The 18,651-nt window shown below is 52.2% G+C and overlaps 2 protein-coding genes across 3 annotated transcripts; one reads left to right on the forward strand and one right to left on the reverse strand.

Annotated features, from left to right (window-relative positions):
• The first annotated feature begins 764 nt into the window (after positions 1 to 764).
• KBTBD13 (kelch repeat and BTB domain containing 13) lies at positions 765 to 2,552 on the forward strand. Its single transcript, XM_005435596.3, has one exon. It carries the CDS (start codon positions 1,170 to 1,172, stop codon positions 2,550 to 2,552), a length of 1,383 nt encoding a protein of 460 aa, XP_005435653.2. The 5' UTR covers positions 765 to 1,169.
• An 84-nt stretch (positions 2,553 to 2,636) lies between these two features.
• Positions 2,637 to 18,637, reverse strand: UBAP1L (ubiquitin associated protein 1 like). 2 transcript variants are annotated; one of them, XM_005435572.4, is made up of 6 exons: positions 17,812 to 18,637; positions 15,103 to 15,254; positions 13,685 to 14,425; positions 12,299 to 12,508; positions 7,596 to 7,697; positions 2,637 to 6,627 (listed from the first exon to the last, which is right to left on the reverse strand). In XM_005435572.4, exons 1-6 carry the CDS (start codon positions 17,825 to 17,827, stop codon positions 6,493 to 6,495), a joined length of 1,356 nt encoding a protein of 451 aa, XP_005435629.3. In that variant the 5' UTR covers positions 17,828 to 18,637; the 3' UTR covers positions 2,637 to 6,492. The 2 variants fall into 2 exon arrangements, with proteins under 2 accessions (XP_005435629.3, XP_027656020.2); XM_027800219.2 differs by having other exon boundaries at positions 2,638 to 6,627; positions 15,103 to 15,257.
• Positions 18,638 to 18,651: the final 14 nt, after the last annotated feature.

The following is an 18,651-nucleotide window of genomic DNA, read 5'->3' on the forward strand; positions in this document are numbered from 1 at the left end:
AAAGCTCTCACCTTCTCCCCTAAATGGATTTTGTGGGGAACCCACTGGAGCCACAATCCCGGAGCAATGGCTCTGCTGTCATCCAGTGCCCTGGGAACTCCCAGCTGCTGGGATGAGAAGCTACGGAGGGAGGAAAAAATATAGCTTCAACAGGGTGGGCTGCTCGGGTGAAATTCTGCATCAAAACTAAACACCAGCTGCAGGTGGCAACAGGGAGACTCAGGGAGCAGCCCCCCGGGTAAGTCCCTGTTGCTGGCCCTCCTTGGCATCCCTGCGGCAGAGGCAAAATGGGATTTCTTGCCAGAAAAAGCTGTGAATAGCACACCAACAAGTGATGTGCCCCAAGTAACACTTCACCATCAACCTCTACATGAGTCACAGGGGACTCGTCTCTGCCTGAAGCCAGGCGTTACGGGGTGTGGGGCGAGCTCTGTGGCCAGAGGGGACTTCTTTGGTGAGAAGGGGTCGCTGCACTTTGCTTTCCTCACCACGAGATCCCCAGATGAAGGACAGGCTGGTTTATGGCTCCTTGTGCGCAGGACGGATGTTGCCTGGGTTGCTCGATGGTTCCCTGGGGAGGGTCGCAAAGGAACAGCCCCTAAAAGATCTCTCCTTGCCTGTGGTCAGGGGCCAGCAAAGCCCCTTTCCCACGGCTGTACCAGATGGCACCGAGATTTGCTGATGTCAGTTACCTCCCTGTGACCATAAAACTCACTTTTTAAGGGGGGGGGGGGGGGGGGGGGGGAAGTGTCAACATGCTCTTCCCAGCCTTGTAAACGTGTTGCCCTTCCTGGGGTGGGGACTGTCCCTTTAGGGCATGGCAAGAAGGATGTCTGAGAGCAGGGAGAGCAAAACCCGTCTCCCCCTAGGGTGGCTGGGCATCCTCCATGGGGTGAGTCGTGATAGATCCAGGCACCTCCACCATGACCTGTGCCGGGTGGTGACGCCAGAGCCCTGCCTGTGTTTCGCGTGGGCAGCCGAGCGCGGCGGATGCCTTTGAAAGGCCCCTGTCACGAGCTCGGCTATCTTTAGCCGAAGGTATTTATATTCCAAGGCAGTGGCGTGGCGGCCACCGGGCAGCGCAGCAACGGCATCGAAGCGTGGAGGAGGCAGGAGGGGGCTGCGCCAGGGCACGGCACAGAGGAGCATCGCTGAGCCCCTGGGCGAGGATGACCCCAGAGGAGGAAGGCTCCCCGGCAGGGCCCCCGGAGCGGGTGCGTATCCGGGTGGAGGAGCAGTCGTTCTGGGTGGAGAAGACCTTGCTGGTGGAGAGCAGCGAGTACTTCCGTGCCCTCTTCCGCTCAGGCATGAGGGAGAGCACGCAGGAGGAGATCGGGCTGGGGGAGCTGAGCGCGGCTGGGTTCCTCGCCATGCTGCGGGTGCTGGCGGGTGAGAGGCCCATCCTCAGCAGTGAGGAGACCTTCCAGGCAGTCGAGTGTGCTGCCTTCCTGCAGGTGAAGCTCTTGGCCAAGTACTTGATCCACTCCATCAACTCCGACAACTGCATCCTGCTGTACCAAGCCGCCGCCATATTTGGCCTCCTGGACCTCTTCCACTGCGCCGCGCTCTACATCAGGGACAGCTACGCTGAGCTGGAGGAGTACCTGGACTGCCTCTCCACTGACCTGCTGGCCTACGTGGAAGCCCTCCTACCCAGCACCTTTGTGGCAGTAGGAGCCCACACACCCACCTTTGAGTTCTTGGAGGACCTCTCCAGGACCATCTGCTACCTGGACGAGGAGACCAACACATGGAGGACGCTCTCCTGCCTTCCGCTGAGTGCCAGCACATTCCTAGCCGGCATGACGACCATGGATAATAAGATCTACATCGTGGGTGGCGTCTATGGGGCCAGCAAGCAGGTGGTGGAGAGCAGCTTCTGCTACGACGCCGACACCAACACCTGGAGCGAGTTCCCCAGCCCTCACCAGCTGCGCTACGATGTCAGGCTGGTGGGCCACGAGGGCTACCTCTATGCTATTGGCGGGGAGTACGAGAAGATCTCACTGAAGTCCGTGGAGCGGTATGACGTGGCCTCCGGCACCTGGACATTCGTCTCTGACCTGCCACAGCCGAGCGCGGCAGCACCCTGTGCCCAAGCCATGGGCCAGATCTTCGTTTGCTTGTGGAAGCCGCTGGATACCACTGTCATCTATGAGTATGAGACCCAGCAAGACACGTGGCTTCCCGTCACTGAGCTCAAGCGGCACCAGAGCTACGGGCACTGCATGGTGGCCCACCGCGACAACCTCTACATCATGCGCAATGGCCCCTCGGATGACTTCTTGCGTTGCGTCATCGATTGCTTCAACCTGACATCACGGCAGTGGACCGCGCTGCCCGGGCAGTTCCTGAACAGCAAAGGAGCCCTTTTCACTGCCGTCATCAGAGGAGACACCGTCTACACTGTCAACAAGATGCTGACGCTCCTCTACTCTGTGGAAGAGGAGACCTGGAGGTTCAAGAAGGAGCGGGCAGGTTTCCCACGCAGCGGCTCCCTGCAGACCTTCCTCCTGCGGCTGCCGAGACGCAATCACGACATCGCGATGTAGGTGGCCCTCCATCCCACATCAGGATGCTCTCCGTGCATGTGGCCTCATCTCTGCACCTGCTGCTCCCCCGGGCAACTCTCCTCCTCCACAGAGCCGTGCTCAGGTCCAGGGATACATGATGTTGGACCTTGGAGGCGGCACTAGATGCTGCCAGAGGGAAAGGGGCTGGAGGCAGCTGCTGCCTGCCTGTGCCTGCACTGCAGGCTGTGTGCAGAATCCTACGAGACGTGGGCTCACAAGCCAACTACATGCAGGGCTTCATGGCTTCTGCAGAGGACAGATACCAGAGAGATGCAAACACAGGTTTTATTTTATTTATTCTGACTGCACTCTGAAGATGTGCAGCATCCCACCTCCTCGCTGCTCCGACGGGAAATCATTCACTATATCCTGGAATTAAAAGGAAAGCTATAAACCCTCCCTGTGTTTTTCATTACTCTTGGGTTTGGGGTTTTTTCACACACACACACGCACCCCGCTTCTGAAGGAAAATACCTCCTAATGGGGATCCACGTCAAGGCTTGCTCCTACCCACTGAATGCTTTTTCAGCTGTGGCTCCGTTTCAGAGCCGTACGTGGGAGCGCGGTTCTCACGCAGCCCCGCTCTCCCCGGGGAGATCTCCACAGCTCCCGGCCACAGCGGGGTCCTGGGAGGAGGAGGGGAGGTGTGGGGGTGAAGGAAAGCATCTCCTGAGCATCAGGTGCTTAATGCACTGAGGGGTTTCTGGGGCCTGGGAACCACCTGTCACCCCCCAAGAGCATCAGCCAGCTGTCGCCTCCTCCAGGCTTGTCTGCCAAGCCCCAGCACAGCCCCAACGGGGTGGCAAGTGCTGGCCATCAGTGGTGGCTCATTTGAGCCAGGACAGAGTCTTCTGAGGACGCGGCAAACTTGGAAATACAGGGGGTGCAAAAAGGGAAGGAAAGAGCATCACCATGGCATGGCGGCGCCGGGCTTGCAGAGGTCTTCTGTCAGCAGAGCTCCACAGCCAGGCGAGAGTTCCCGCCAGATACCAGTGGCTGGGTTTGAAGGCTGCTAGCCCTCAACACCAGCTCTGGGGGTGGCTGGAGGACACAGAGCTCCCTTTTGCGACCACAGGTGCTGGGAGATCTGCAGGGACCAGGGCAGCAGCAAACCCAGCCCATGGCTAAGCTGGGTTCCCATCCGTGGGGCAGGCGTGGGGCTGCCCGTGCCGTCCTGGCTGAGATGGAGCGGAAGGGAATACCAGCTGGGATGCCTCAAATACCTCCACTGCTGACCCTTGCCAAGTTCTCAGCATTTTCAAAACAGTTCCCGCATTTGAGAAAAAGCCCACACAACACAACCAACAAACCAAAACAAACAAGAAAACCCCAGCTCGCCTCCATGTCCAGATTGAGAGCCGCTTGATGCACCTTGTCCCCACGTGCCCTCTGCCACTGGGCCAGACCACCACCCGCTGTCACCGCTGGCGTGGGCTCGGCAGCCGGTGGAGGTGGTGGCGGCATGGGGGAGGCAGGGGACATTGGTGGGTCTCACCCAGCTCTACACCACGCTGCAGCGTCAGCTGAGCGGTGTTACTACCCTCGGGCAGACCATTAGCAGAAAGACCATCAAGTCAAACCCTTGTTCCCTTCCTAGACGAAGCCAATTAACATTTCACGTTGTCTTCTCCTAACTGAAAGCAGCACATGGAAGCACACTGCTTTAAAGCCATTTTAAGCTGAAAAAACAGCTTAAACCACCATTAAAATAAAGTTAAAATAATTCTGTTACTAAAATATTTATGATGGGCTCCTGTGGCTAACCTGGGACAGCTGAACCTGGCAGGCTCTCCCCTTCCCTCCAGCCCCAACACCACCAAGCAATGCAACCTCTCCCCACACCTTCACCTGCTGTTTTCTGACAGTTCAGGGGTTTACAAAGATATTTGCCAACAAAATGCGAAAGGTTTTAAGATTTCAAGTGCAGCACCTGCGGGGGAGGGCAGGTCTTGGCAGGCACCGTTGGGTATGGCATGGATGCTCCCGAGAGAGGAGTGAGTTGTTGCATCCATCAATCCAGAAAGTAACACAAGACAATTTCAGGCGCACAGAGAGGAAAAAAGATAACAGTTCTTACCCCTGCAAACAGGGAGAAAAAACGATGAGCCAGGATCAAGCATCTCTCTTAACAAGAGTGAGAGGCTGCTCAGCCTTTGCACGGTGAGTGGGCACGCTGCTGCCAACGTGCCTCGCTCCACCAGAATTTAGCCCTCAGCATTACACATTACTGGCACCAGCACAGCACCGTTATCTTCCCCTTTCAATCTTCACGGTGTTTACCCCGCCAAAGATTACAGTTTGAGGCAAAGCGACCTATCTAATCACAGTTTAACCTTTTGCAAGTTTCTTTTTTAAGGTGACATCATCTTGGCAAGGATGTACGTAATGAAAAGCTGTCTGTAGAATGGACTTGCCTTATAAGGGCCGTAACAAAAATAAAAGCTTGTATAACCAAGGGAAAGCTGGAGGAAAAACAAGGCTGGAAGCTCCAGGAAGAGCCTGTGAGCTCCCCACAAATTATCTCCCTTGGCCATACAAGGTGCCACGTTTTCCTTTTCAATGCCATTAAAGACGAGCAGGTGTAAAACATCCTCGGGTATGGATGGGTCAAGTCCCCCAAAACCTGGATGCCACGTTTCCTTGCTGCACGCAGGCAAGGATGAAGGCAGCCGTGGTGGGCTGTACCCTCCCGCTGGTGTCTGGCACCTACCTAGAGATGCGGGGAGCGGGGACACGGTGTTTTAGCTCGATGGCAGTACGTTGGGCTGGAAGATCGTTTAGAAGGATACAATGGAAAAATGGTACTAATGCAACTAATTAACTATTTTCTCTGCTAGGTTGTGCAAGTTGGCATTTTCACACGAAAAGACACAAATACGTTTCCTAACCACCCCTCCAACCATTGTCACTCAAGGAAATTACATTTATATCTAATTCACAGGAAAAAAAATACACTTTCATGTGAAAACACTGCCCACTGCTCCACTACCAAGCCAGGAGACACGTCCCGTAAGGTGATCTGAATCTCCCATTCTCCATTCTTCAGTTACATACAAAAATTCCCCCAGGTACCCAGATTTTCCTGATCCTGACACTTGTGCTTAACGTCACGTGGAGCCACTGTCTCCGCAGTTTAGGGAAGCATCCCCTGAGTTCTCCCGTGGGCAGAGCACGAGGATGGCCGAGCCATCCCCCATCTCTCTGTTCTGATTTCATTGAACTCCCTGAGCACAAACCCTTGCATAAGCCATTTTTCATTGCACTGAATAAACTTCATGGATTTCTAGAGCGAGGGCAGCCTGTTTTCTCTCCTCACCCTCACTAAATTGTGTATTTTTCCCAAGTTTCTGGTTTAAAAGGAGAAGCTAATGTGATTGGACTGGATTTCAATTGCAATATTCAACCAAGTCAACTGAGACTCATCCTGAGCAAGGATCAACAAATGTTTCTGCAGAGGCCTTCAGTTTTCAAGAAAACAATCTCTTCTGTTGATTTACACAATCTTTTAAGAATCCACACTTGATTGTAATTGAAAACACGATACCCGTCACCCCAGGTGGAGGGAGAAAGCTGCAGTTTGGGTTTTGCAAAATCTAAGCCAAAGGTGGTTTGGATTTTATGACATCCAATCTAGACAACTACCATGATCAAGGGTGGAGATGGGGGCGGGGTGGAGGGGGAGGGGAGAGAAACACTCCCGCTATAAAGCCTTTGCCCCAGTACAGTGACAAACACGCTTACGATGGATGTCCATAAACCGAGATGAGACACCAAGCCCATGCCGTGAAGGTTTGTGCCCGGTGAGCCGTGCTGCCTGGCGTGGGGGTGGAGCAGAAGGGTGAGCGTGTGCAGACCCACCCGAGTCCTTCGGTGGTCCGGTCTGGCAAGGGGAAGCGGCGACGGGTGGCCAGCATGCTGGTCACTGCGCTTTCATCACAAGCTCTTCCAGCGCCTTCTCCCTCTGATTCCCACAAAGCAAAAGAACTTCTTTGATTTCATTTTGCTGGAAACCCATGTCGTTAAACTGAGCTAACAGACGCAAGAATTCAGCTGCCTGGAGGAAGAAGGAAGAGAAGAGAGCGATGTTATCATGGGGTGTTAAGGATGGATTTAGTGTAGAGTTGCAGCAGGAACAGCGCTGGGTGATGAGGTTGCAGCCAGACGACCTGGCCGGGTTGTATTACCGCTGAAGGGCATTCCAACAGCGGACCGAGAGCGCACATACCGCTGCTAGCATTTAAAAGTGTGCTTTTACACCAACTTTTTAAATAAGAAATATTGAATAAAGTCAGCCTCTAGCTGCACGTATTCCTTATAAAGTTTAATATAAATTCCATGCAAGCGTTTGTCTGCATTAGAAAGAGACCAGGGAAAGGCAGCGAGGACAAGCTGGAATTAATTTGTCCTGCTTCCCCCCTTGCTCAGGCTGGGCCCCAGCACCACGACATCTCCCAGAGCCGTGTCCTCAGTAAAAAACACCCTGCCTGCCACCGAGACCCAGGCGCTCTCCCGCTGCCCCAGCCCCAGTGTGTGGTGAGCTGGAAATCCTACGTGCCGGCAGCATCACGTCAAACACCACCCGCCTAAATTTCAAGCATTTCTACCCCCGCAGGCTCTTCATTACCCCCAGGAGGAGACTGGTGATGGAGACCAATGCCTGGCGCGCCACCATGGATGGCTCTTTTCTCCCTGGGGGGTGAATGTGAAGGGAGAGCCAGGAGGGAGGTAGTGAGCATCGGGGAGGGGGGGGCTTCCCGCGCAGGGGCTGAGCGAGCATCGCGTTTGCACGGCAGAGTGAGAGGATGGATAGAGAAGAGCGAGGGAGCAGGTGTCCCTCCCCGGGGGTCCTTTTGGTGACGCTGTCCCCAGGGTCTGCTGTGAGTGCGGGCTCACAGCAATGGGTCTGACGTGCCAGGAGGCTGGGCGAGGGGCAGCGGAGGCGGAGGGGAGCGTGCAGCCCGCTGGAAAAGCCAGCCCAGAGGATGCAGCACAACGGGCCGAGCTGTGCCACCCCGCTCTAACCTTCTTCTCAGAGTACTGGAACATTTCCATGGCCTCCTCCACCTGCCCTTCCTCGTAGCCCTGCTTCAGCAGCCGGTCACAGGCACTCAGGTAGCTCAGGAACTGCAGATGACAACCAGGGTTAATCCAGCCTCACAGACACAGGGAGCGAGCGCGTTCAGGAGCCCACCTTGCCACCTCCCAGGGACACACTCATGGGGAAGACCTGGGCCACCACTGTGGCGTTGGTTCCTGTTCGATGCTCAGCCAGGGCAGTCTGTCAGCAGGACTCCCACCAGGAGAAAACAACATCTTGGTCCCCCCCACTCTCCCAAAGTAGGAATGGAAACAAGGTGGAGGGAGGATGAGGAGGCAAATCAAGCATCTGAACCACGCGAGATACAGAGCAATGGCCTCCAGGCTGTGGGGTGCAGCAGAGCCTGTCCTGGTGAGATGCCTACCCTCAGCCAACCCGGCGTCCCTTAGATGTGCCGGGGTTCAGGCACCCGTGGGTTTGCCCCAGGGTCCAAGCACAAAACCCACCCCAGGGGAGACCCGTGTGCTGTCATTACTGAAAGTAAACAGTTATTTTTGGCTTTCCTCGTTGTTCTTGGAGCGCTGACAGCACTATTCCCAGTCGTATCTTTTAAATACCAGAAGAATCATTCACTGTCCAAAAACATATGGGACAGACAATAATAAATGAGCTATACAATAGCAGGGGGAATAAAAACATCCCACGGCTCCCCCTGAAGCGGTGCCGTCTTCATCCAAGGAGCAGCTGATTCATATCTCCCCAGATCCACCAGCGCTCAGACCTCCACCCTCCCCAGCACCGCCGTAGCCAAGGAGAAGGATTCAGTAAAAGACCGTAAAACTTGAAAAAGCTACAAAAGTCCCCCAGACAGTCAGTTGATCTAGTTCGGCTAAAGAGCAGAGCAAGGATTTTAAGACCTGTCAGCCTTAAGGACTGGCTTATTAACTCAAAAACGAGACAGTAACTTGTCATTGGCATTTGTAACCTGGTTTTTTTTCCCCTCACTCCCTCACTAACTGACCCCCCATCACTGCTGTGTTTTCTTGCCCTCTCGCAGCCGGGACAGCTGCTCGCCGTGCTCACAGACAGTCCTGGCAGCCTGCTCAAGCCCAGCATGAAATCGGTGCCATTGCCAAATCAATGATTTTTATCATTAAAAAAATAATACATATGTTTATATCTATATCCGCAAGACTAAACAGAATCAGGTTTTTCAGTCCTATGATCTCCTAACCTCCTGGGTCCAGCACTGGCCCCACTGGGGAGGAGGAGGAGGTGCCACTGCCCTCTTGAAGCTCCTTCTCCCCTTGTAGCTCTCAAGGAGGCTCCTTATAACACTTAAACATGAAGTTCCTCCAGCACAGGCACCCCTGGGAGAGCTCGGCTTTATCCATGACACAGCCAAACCAATAACCTTGTCACAAACTGCTCATGTGGGAAGAGACCTCCAGGCTCTGGTAGATCAGTAACCTGCCCATTTATCTCTTCTCTCATTTGCTGCTATTTGATACTATGTGCAGCAACGCAGCTTTTCACAGCAAAGACAAGCACGTGCAGTGACAGAAGGAAGTCCCTCCTCTGGCGGGTTTTACCCTGACGCCCACTGGAAAGGCCCATTCCCATGCAGTCCCTGCTTCAGGTGTTCCAACAACTGGCTGCTTAAGAAGAGCAAAGCCTTACCACCAACCACTTCACCGACCCAGCTGCACCATGAACTATAAGCTGATAGTGTGGAAAAAACCACAAGCAAACACCACCGAAGACCCGAACGCTGATTTCATTGTGGAGGAACCAAGTAAACATCTCCCCAGTCCTGCAGCGGGGTTCAAGCCAAGGATGGGCAAAGCTGCTGGGCACAACGGCTCAGGTGCTAGCCTCCACGGACAGAGGCTCTCCGGGGGGACAGGGAGACCCCAGCCAGCACTGCAGCAGACAGCCCTGCTCAACTCACTGCTGCAAATGCCACCACTGAGAACACAACTTCTACAAGCGTTGGAGAGGCTTGAGGAGCCACCATCGGTGGGGATGACTGATGCAGCCTGTTCCAGTGCTTGACCACCCTTTCAGTGAAGAAATTTTTCCTAACATCCAAACTAAACCTCCCCTGGGGCGACTTGAGGCCATTTCTTCTTGTCCTGTCACTTGTTATCTGGGACAAGAGTCCGACCCCCCCACTCTACGACCTCCTTTCAGGCAGCCAGCTTTTTACCCAGCGCAGAGCACACCCATCCAAGCCACGAGCAGCTGGTCTCTCCAGCAGAATGCTGTGGGAGACGGTGTCAAAGGCTTTACTAGGGTCCAAGTAGACACCATCTACAGCCCTTCCCTCATCCACTAAGAAGGTCATCTTTCACAGGAGATCAGGTTCATCAAGCAGGACCTGCCTTTCATAAACCCATGCTGGCTGGGCCTGATCCCCCAGCTGTCCTGCACGAGACGTGTGATGGTGCTCAGGGGGATCTGCTCTGTAACTTTCCCTGGCACTGAGGTCGGGCTGACAGGCCTGTAGGTCCCTGGATCCTCCTTCCAGCCCTTCTTGTAGATGGGCATCACGTTGGCTCGCCTTGTCTTCTGGGACCTCCCCAGTTAGCCGGGACTGCTGATAAACGATGGAGAGTGGCTTGGCAAGCTCCTCCACCAGCTCCCTCCGCACCCTCGGGTGGATCCCGTCTGGCCCCATAGACTTGTGCACGTCTAAGTGGCGCAGCAGGTCAACCGTCCCCTCCTAGGCTGTGGGGGCTCCATTCTGCTCCTCCTTGTCCCTGTCTTCCAGCTCAGGATGCCGAGTGCCCAGAGGGAAGCTGGTCTTGCTATTAAAGACTGAGGCAAAGAAAGCATTAAGCCTTTTCCTCATCCTTTGTGGCAATGCTCCCCGCCGCATCTTATTGGATTATCCTTGGCCCTCCTTTTGTTTCTACTGAATTTGTAAAAACATTTTTTATTATCTTTTACGGCAGTGGCCAGCCTGAGTTCCAGCTGGGCTTTCATCTCTCTGATCTTCGCCCTGCCTAACCTCCTAACATCCTTACAGCCCTCCAGAGCTGCCTGCCTCTTCTTCCGAAGGTGGCACACTCTTCCTTTCCCCCCCACCCCCCCACCCCCCAGTCCCAGCCAAAGCTCTCTGTTCAGCCAGGCCAGTCTTCTCCCCCACCAGCTCATCTTTTGGCACATGGGGACGGCCTCCTCCTGTGCCTTTAACTTGAGTTGAAATGTATTTTCCAGGAAGGTTTAGCCTAATCTGGTAGTTTTGTACTTGTAAGAGATGCACATACAAAAGAGGGCTAGGCTTTATGTTTTATCTTGGCTGAACTGGGCATAGGTGGGAAAGATGGAAACTGCTGGTGAAGAAAGCACAGGATATAAGGCAGACCTTGTCTTTTGCTGCATTAACCTCTTCTCCAGGGGAATGGGAGTCCCGGTGTTTATACAGAAGGGAGCAGGCTGTACCATTCCCATCCTCAAGAAGATGTGCTGCTTCTCGATACTGAAGCCAGTAGCTGCTACAAGGCACCCTTGCGCGGCTTTGTGCAACGAACGTGGGCTGGGCTCTGTTCATCTCCCTCCGCCCGGATGAAGCCCTTACGAAGAATGCAAAGCCTCCCTTCCCACCCCGGCCTGAAACACCAGCGAGGGGATGGGGGGGCTGCTCCAGCCGGGGGCGACTCGGGAGGGAGCCAGAAGCTGCAGGATGACTCAGCTGCAGAGCAGCTTCGTGCACCGACCAGCCGGGTAAGAGCTGGCCCACGCAGCACAGGCAGCTCCCCGGGGGGGGATCGGGAAGGGGACTGGCCCCCGGCAGTGGCTGCTCCGTGCCGTGCTGCTCACACCTCTGCCCTGCTCCCTGGCATGACAGCCCAGGGGACATCCCTCTTGCTCAGCTGCGATAGAGCCCCTTCTCTCTCTGCAAGAGCTGCTGGGATAATTTAGCCCTATTGAACGCTCCACTGGGATGGGCAGGTCCAGCGCCGAGCCAGGGGGTCGGAGCCAGCAGCATCCCTCACCGCACAGGTGCTCTGAGCCCACCTGGACCACGGAAAGTTTGTCTGGACAAGCAGAGGCGCTGGGAATTGGGATGCAGCACAGCAGGCTGCGACGTACTCTGACGCCAGGGGTAGGAAGGGGTTGTACGTTCATTATTTTGAATAAATTCCAGGTTACTATAGAGGGTTCCTCAGGAAAAGAGCTCTGGGACCCAGCCGCAATGCTTGCAGGGAGTCCCTGGTTGCTCCAGTGCAGGGAAACTTATGTTTTGGAGAGAGCCCAGACAAATCTCCAAGGTATTTATACAGTCCCGCTCTGACAGGATGAGCCATGGCAATAATCACATGAATCTAACAGCTGGGAAAAAATTATGTGCAAAAAGTTTCCATATACAGGGGCAAAAATTGTACTTCAAAAGGACACCACACTCCAAACAACAGATTGATCAGATAACATTACCCGGCCGTTATTACTTGCTGAAAAGCTGAGGGCGACTCAGTGCTATTTTATTACAGCAGAAGTACAAACGCGTGATCTCATGGAAAACCCTGTCAGCTGAGGTCTGATTCCAAAGTGGGAAACCCAAGAGAAAAGAAAAAAGCCATGAGAAGTCCACCCCAAGCAAGGCAGCCATGCCTTTCTCCACAAAAATCACGTTTATCTTTACCAAAAGCTTTCCGCCCGATGCCGCACCAGCTCCACCAACCTGACTTAAGCTTTGCCTTCCAGTCTTCTGGAGGGTGAGGATGGCTTTGTGGGTGGGATAGCCCAAGGCTATAACAGGCTCGATGAGGTCCCGCTCCTCTTGGCTCAGAGCCAAGAGCAGGTCAGCCGCCGAATCCCTCTGGGATCTGTGGGAACTGAGAGGTTGCGCAGGCACGGAGGCCGGGGGGAGGCAGGCGTAGGGGCTGAGGGACTGCAAGAGAAAAACAGCAGATGGTCTTCTTGGTCCAGCTCATAAAATTATGTCAAACAATGCAGACTGAAGCAAAGCTTTCAAATGCCAGCAGTTACCTTGCTCTCTCCAGAAGCAGAAAATTCCCATACATAGAACAAACTCCCCTGGGCATCAGGGGAGACTGGACTTAATCAAATCCAGGCTCAGCTATGGACACAGATCAAACAGCAGTAGGGAGGGTTCATGAAGCAAAGTAAGCAAACCCAGCCTCCTTTCCCCGGGAATCCTGGTCATCTCTCCAGCAACAAATGCCATGCTTGTCCTTGAGCGGCCAAGCAAGAGGCAAGGCGATGCAGCAGCCCAGGCAGGAGGATGCTCCCCTGATGCCTCATTTATGCCAGATATATTTAGGCTTCTGTTACAAAGCCATCTCCAGAAATGACCTTGCACATGCACGCTCTTGCCTGGGGTTGAAGCTTTAGCATTCAGCACGATGCATGTGGAACAGCAGCCGAGAAGGGTAGGCAATGTACAAATACACAAGGGCATCTGACCGTTCCTTAATTACCCTATGTCTAATGCAACTACATATAAATAACCTGGCCTTCCATGTGTCCAATGGTTTCAGTTGCAGGTTTTGAGTAATTCATCTCCTAAATCTCTCAAGTAGGTGGATAAGACGTGATTTCTTAAAAAACATGGCGTAATTCAGATTTAAATTGACAAAGCAATATTTACTCCATCATTTCACATCACTGTCTCTGTCACTAAATGATCTGTATTTCTAGTAGGACTACGAAGTCCAAAGTTTCCTAAAGAAGACATGATGGCTGTAAGCGGGGCATTTCCCTATTAACCCTGTTTATATCTGTTAGAGGGGCAAAAATGGAGAACGGAGAAGGAAGAGGGGAAAAAAACTTATTTCTTTTTTTTTTAGTGTTTCAATTGAAAATCAAGACACCTTGCTTGTTGGGAAAAATAAACGTGCTCCCAGAAAGCTTGCCTTTAAACTCTAGCAAAAAACCCCCCACCTTCCTTCACTTAACTCATCAGCAATTCCTCATGGATTCAGTGTTCCCAAAGCCCCGTTTCGGTTCCATTTTGGACCACAGCAAATGGGACCAATTCAATGCCCTCCACTTCCCTCCTGTCTCAGCAACAAGCAAAGGGCCACCAGAAGGAAAAACGCCTCACCGGCACCGTGGGCTTATGCCGTTTGATTGGGGGGATTGGGGCAGCTGGAGGAGCTGGCACCAAGGTCCCCAGCCGGGACACATCTGGGGCTGGCCCATACTTGACGCTGCGGCTGGTGCGGGGGCGCCGGGGCAGCGGCCGGGACACCGGGACCCCCCTGCTCTCCGTGGTGGTTCTGTTCAAAGGATGCACCAAAGCAGCCAGCTTCCTCCTGGCAGCTTCCAGCTCGTTCTTCATGTTGTTAAATATCACCATGGATCTTCTCTGCTTGCTCGGGTCCGGGCTGGCTGGCTTGTGGCCACCATTCTCCAGCGAGGGCTCCAGCAAGCTGGGCGATGTCTTTGGTCGGGGCTGGTAAAAACCAGGACGCAGAGCCACACCTCTCTCAGTGCTTCGCCTCCTGGGAAGCTTTTCATCCTTGTCGTTGTCTTCCCAGGAGGTTGAGGAATACTCATCATCCTCAGAGTACTCGTCCTCCTCTGAGTGCCAGCTCTCGCTCTCGGGCAAGGCACCTCTGCCCGCGGTGTGCCCGTAGCTGCTGTGGGCAGAGCTCAGGCTGATGCTGCGCCGCACCGCCCCGTCCCGTGCTCGCCCCCCGCAGCTGTCGGCAGGATCCACCAGCAGCAGCCAGCACGGCGGAGCTGTGGGGATGACTTCGGAGGTGACCTGATGCCGGGAGGTTTGCTGCTGAGAAGCCACCTCTACCCAGTAAAGCACTTTTCTTTCCAGTGAGAAGTCATGCTGCAGAAGAGTGAAAAGCAGGTGGTGAGGGCATCTGAACCCAGACCGTGCAGCACAGAGCAAACCACGTGCTTCACGAGGGCACCTTAAGGGCTGCATCCCTCCCATGTTGGCCCCTACTTCCCTGAGCACAGGGCTGGCTGCGGGCACTGAGGCTGTAGGACTGAGCAGTGCCAGCCTCATCCCTATAAGGAATCCCCAGATTTATACTTGAAAGAAAAATCTATCTATGAATTTATTCCTATTCTGAGCTGCATCTACGATTCTTTTGACAGGTGTTTAATGCTCAGAGGTGGTTTTGTGTCACTTTGGCTGCTGTGGAAGGGAAGAGGGTGCAGACAGGAGATGTGGGCATCCTGATTTCAGGCAGCTGCATCGGCACTGCATCCCAGAGCGGAATCTGAAGTTTGTCCTCCTATCCCAGAAAGACCCAACCCTCCTGCTTGGATGGGATTTAAAGAAAAAAAAAAACCAACACCAAACCAACCCCTTCCTCCCACCCACCACAAATCATCCTCACCTCCTCCCACTCCTGCTGCAAACCAGCCAATTAAAAGGAGATCAGTTAGGAGAGGTTTCCCATCCCTTTTTCACAAGAAAAGGAAACCACCACTGACATCCCTTTGGGCACCGCCGAGAAGTGAATCCCTGCGTGGATGCAAGCGGAGGCGACTCACCATGGTGCTCATGAGGATGTCGGTGCAGTCGGGGAGCTCGATAGCCGGGGCAGTGATTAAAGTGTTTTCTGCCGCTGAGTCTCCACTGAGGCTTATGGCTGCCCGGAAGGGAACTTCATCCAGGTAGCTCATTGCTGCTGCCTGATTTCTTGCTGCTAGAGGAAGGGATGAAACAAAACTGTAAAAGGCAGGACTAGCACTATGTAAACTGGGTGGAAGAAGAGAAAGGTGAGCTGTTTCAAGTGATGCCGGTAAAAGGAAAGCAACCCTTAGAGATGCGGCCAGCCGAGTAAAAACCACTGTGTGTAATGTCCAGACTTGCAAAATCTTAATTACTGGTACCGGGAAGATTTGTCTGAACTAACTTTTGCTATTCTGAGCATGAGCCAGAAGAACCTGACCAAGCTTACAGCTTTATTGGGAGAGATCCCGAGTGCTTTTCTCCTCCATTTCCACCTCCATGCGTGCCCCGCTGTTTGCCATTCCTCCTCGCTGCCCATCGCATACTCCCTTTCCTAAGCTGGGGACAGACCGAGCACTTTTTCCTGTTACAGAGGCAGAAACCATGGCCAAGGGGGACACCTCCCAGGCCTCCTCTCCCTCTGTGACCCGAGAGCACTCGTGCTTGCGGAGCTCATCACACAGCCACGTGCTGCTAAGCTGTCACACGGAGCAGCCCGGGGAAGCTGGGGTGAGGGCATCCCCTCCAGCGCCGCAGCAGCTTACCGAGCACCAGACAAGGAGGCTGGTGCGTCAGGAAAGCTTCAGTGTCAGAGGGATGTCAAACGAGCCATTTTAAGGCCAGGCTGGCTTTTAAGAGTTATTCGTTTTAAGCACGGTGATGCTTTTAGATTAGGAATAGCAGAAGAGGGAAAAACTTCTGATGAACTGGGAATGGTGGCATGGAAAATATTACTGCAACTTACTATGCTTTTTTATTAGTATTATATTAATAGTAATATTAAATTGTAGTATTATTAAATGTAACATTATATAAACATTACAATTACTACGCTTACTGCATAGCCATCAGCTCTGTATAAATGTCTCAACTTGCTGCACGAACCTCGAGTCCCCAGCTTCCTAGCGTTGACAGCATGTGAAATAATTTCCTTTATGTACTGTCAGCTGGGAAGAGCTGATGGTCAGTCTTCTACTGAGTTCTGGTACCTGCAGCCTGTGCCTGTTCCTCCCAAAATCCTCAACAGTCACCCTCGAGACAAACAGTAAATAAAATACTCTGTGTGACATGCTTAAAAGTTTTTACCAATTTATTTTTTTCTCTAAAAAGAAATTATTTCTACGTCAATGAAGATAAATGCTCCACAAAAAGAAAACAAGCAGATGAATGTACACAAGGCAGAAAAAGCTGCCTGTTTAATGCAAAAATGAGGATCTATAATGGGAAACAGCATTCAAGGTAGTTTATGTTAGCTTCCAGACCACAAAGAAAGAGCAACACACACAATAGCTTGGCACAGCTCAGTTGGTCTTATCAGAACTACAAAAGAGTTGTCACTCGCCTGTTTACAACAGGAGCCTTTAATAGCCAGGGCTGTGGCGCAGGCAGAGCCCCTAACCAGCTTTGCAGCTCCCACACATGCATTGCTGCTAGCACGCAACTCAAACAACGTGTCCAGAGCCTGCACGGCACCAGGCCATCTGCTCCCCAGCCTAAGAGGGCTTAGCATATGTTACAATCCACGTCAGCACTGACAAAGACAACGCGTGAAAACATCTGTAAGCGAAGCTACCCTCCCCCACTTTCTCCAACTGCTCCACGTGGCCCTGCAACACCTGCCTGCAAGAGGGACAGACCCTCTTTGCAGCTTATGCTGTAAAGCAGCTCTTCCCAAAAGCCACGCGGTACAAAGGTGCAAAGGGAAAGAGTATCTCACCATCCGTCACCTAGAACAGCTTTACTGGGGTTTAAATGCTACTTCAAGGGATAGAGATGGGTAGTGAATGTGTCCAAAGCCACGATGAAGAAAATACGGAGAGATTACCGTAGTATATCTCACTGTATTTCACTGCATTAAATACCGTGCTCTAAGAAAGGCTCCCACAAGTGTTAATTCCTAAAACCACTATTTCGAAAAAAAGCAGCACATTGGGGTGAGAAGCGATGATAACGAAAACGCTACTAAAGAATAAAAGAGGGTCAGTTGTAAACACCAGCTTACTCCAGAAAGCAACTCCACCAGGAGTTCTAACCTCATGTGCTTCGTGCCAGGCCTGCTGCTTTCACATCAAAGATATAGGCTGGCAAAAGAACAAATTAATATCAGGAAGCAAATGTGCCTTAAAAGCATGAAAAACCTGAACTGCACTGGGACCAGGGAAGGAACAGGATGCAAGCAAGTCTCAGAAACTCACAGCCAACGCCTCTCTTCTTCTGGGCTAAAATAATTCTTTAAAACTTAAAAATAATAGGAAATACTAAACCAAATTTGAATCTTAAATCTGAATACACCTTTTTTTTTTTTTTTTAAGAATACCCTATCTCCATGTATTTTACGAGTTAAGATTTTAAACATTCCTCTTCCACCTGTGGCTTCAACATCTTCCTCACTAAAAACATAAAAAATTTTAATGCAGATGTCAGGACAAGAGCAAATATGTAGAACAAACCACAGAAAGCTTGAGGGGTTGAAAATCCCCTGGCATTTTCAAGTCCTATTTTTATTAAAAATATGAAGTTATCCTTACCGTCAGACGAAATCATGGAGCTCTTCTTGCAGGGCTGGGAGAACAGGGTTGCTTCTACGCTGCCTGCTCATCTACTGCTCCATTCTTCAAATTCTTGCAGCGTCAGACAAGCATCTGGCTTTGACAGTTTTAAGATTATCATAGCCTAAGCGGCTAGCCTGTCCTGTCAGATGTGCTGATGGGATAAGGAGCCTAACTCTTTAAGCAGAGCATCCTTCGGTCACTAAGCTTCCTGAACCAAAAGCATTTTTCTGCAATTGTTTCTATCCTAACTGAACTTCTGCTTTTTCTTCAGGTGTAACTCCCCAGGATCTGACCTAGCCGTAGGTCTTGGAGTAACGAGATGTAGAGGTGACAGTAGGGGTGGGAAGACATACGGACATGAAAATCAGAACCCTTTCCTCCAGAGGACTTCACAGCAATCTGTAGGGTGCTACAGGTAAGCAATACACAAGTGAGCAAGAACTGCAAACTTCTGCACCCAGATTAATTCTAACTCTATCAAAAATTACTAGTTCATGCACTCTTGCTAACAGAAACAAATGCAAAGCTTCAGCCAAGAAACTATTAACGTTACACAAGGCCCAAGTGTTTAATTTAGGCAATTATACACATTGCCTCCTCCACGAATTACACAACGTTGTGATGTGAAGAGGTAAGGAATCGGCGAGATTAAATCCATTCCTGGACGTTAGGGCTAAGCAAGAATAACGACCGCAGCTCTGGAAACACACCATGACAATCTGCATAGACCACCCCAAGCCCCAAACCCATATGGCCCATCACTGTTTCAAGCAAACTGTCCAGAACATGGAAGGTTTTGAAATCAGATGCCTCTGT

The sequence above is a fragment of the Falco cherrug genome, chromosome 7 (genome assembly GCF_023634085.1).
Source record: "Falco cherrug isolate bFalChe1 chromosome 7, bFalChe1.pri, whole genome shotgun sequence".
NCBI lineage: Eukaryota > Metazoa > Chordata > Aves > Falconiformes > Falconidae > Falco > Falco cherrug.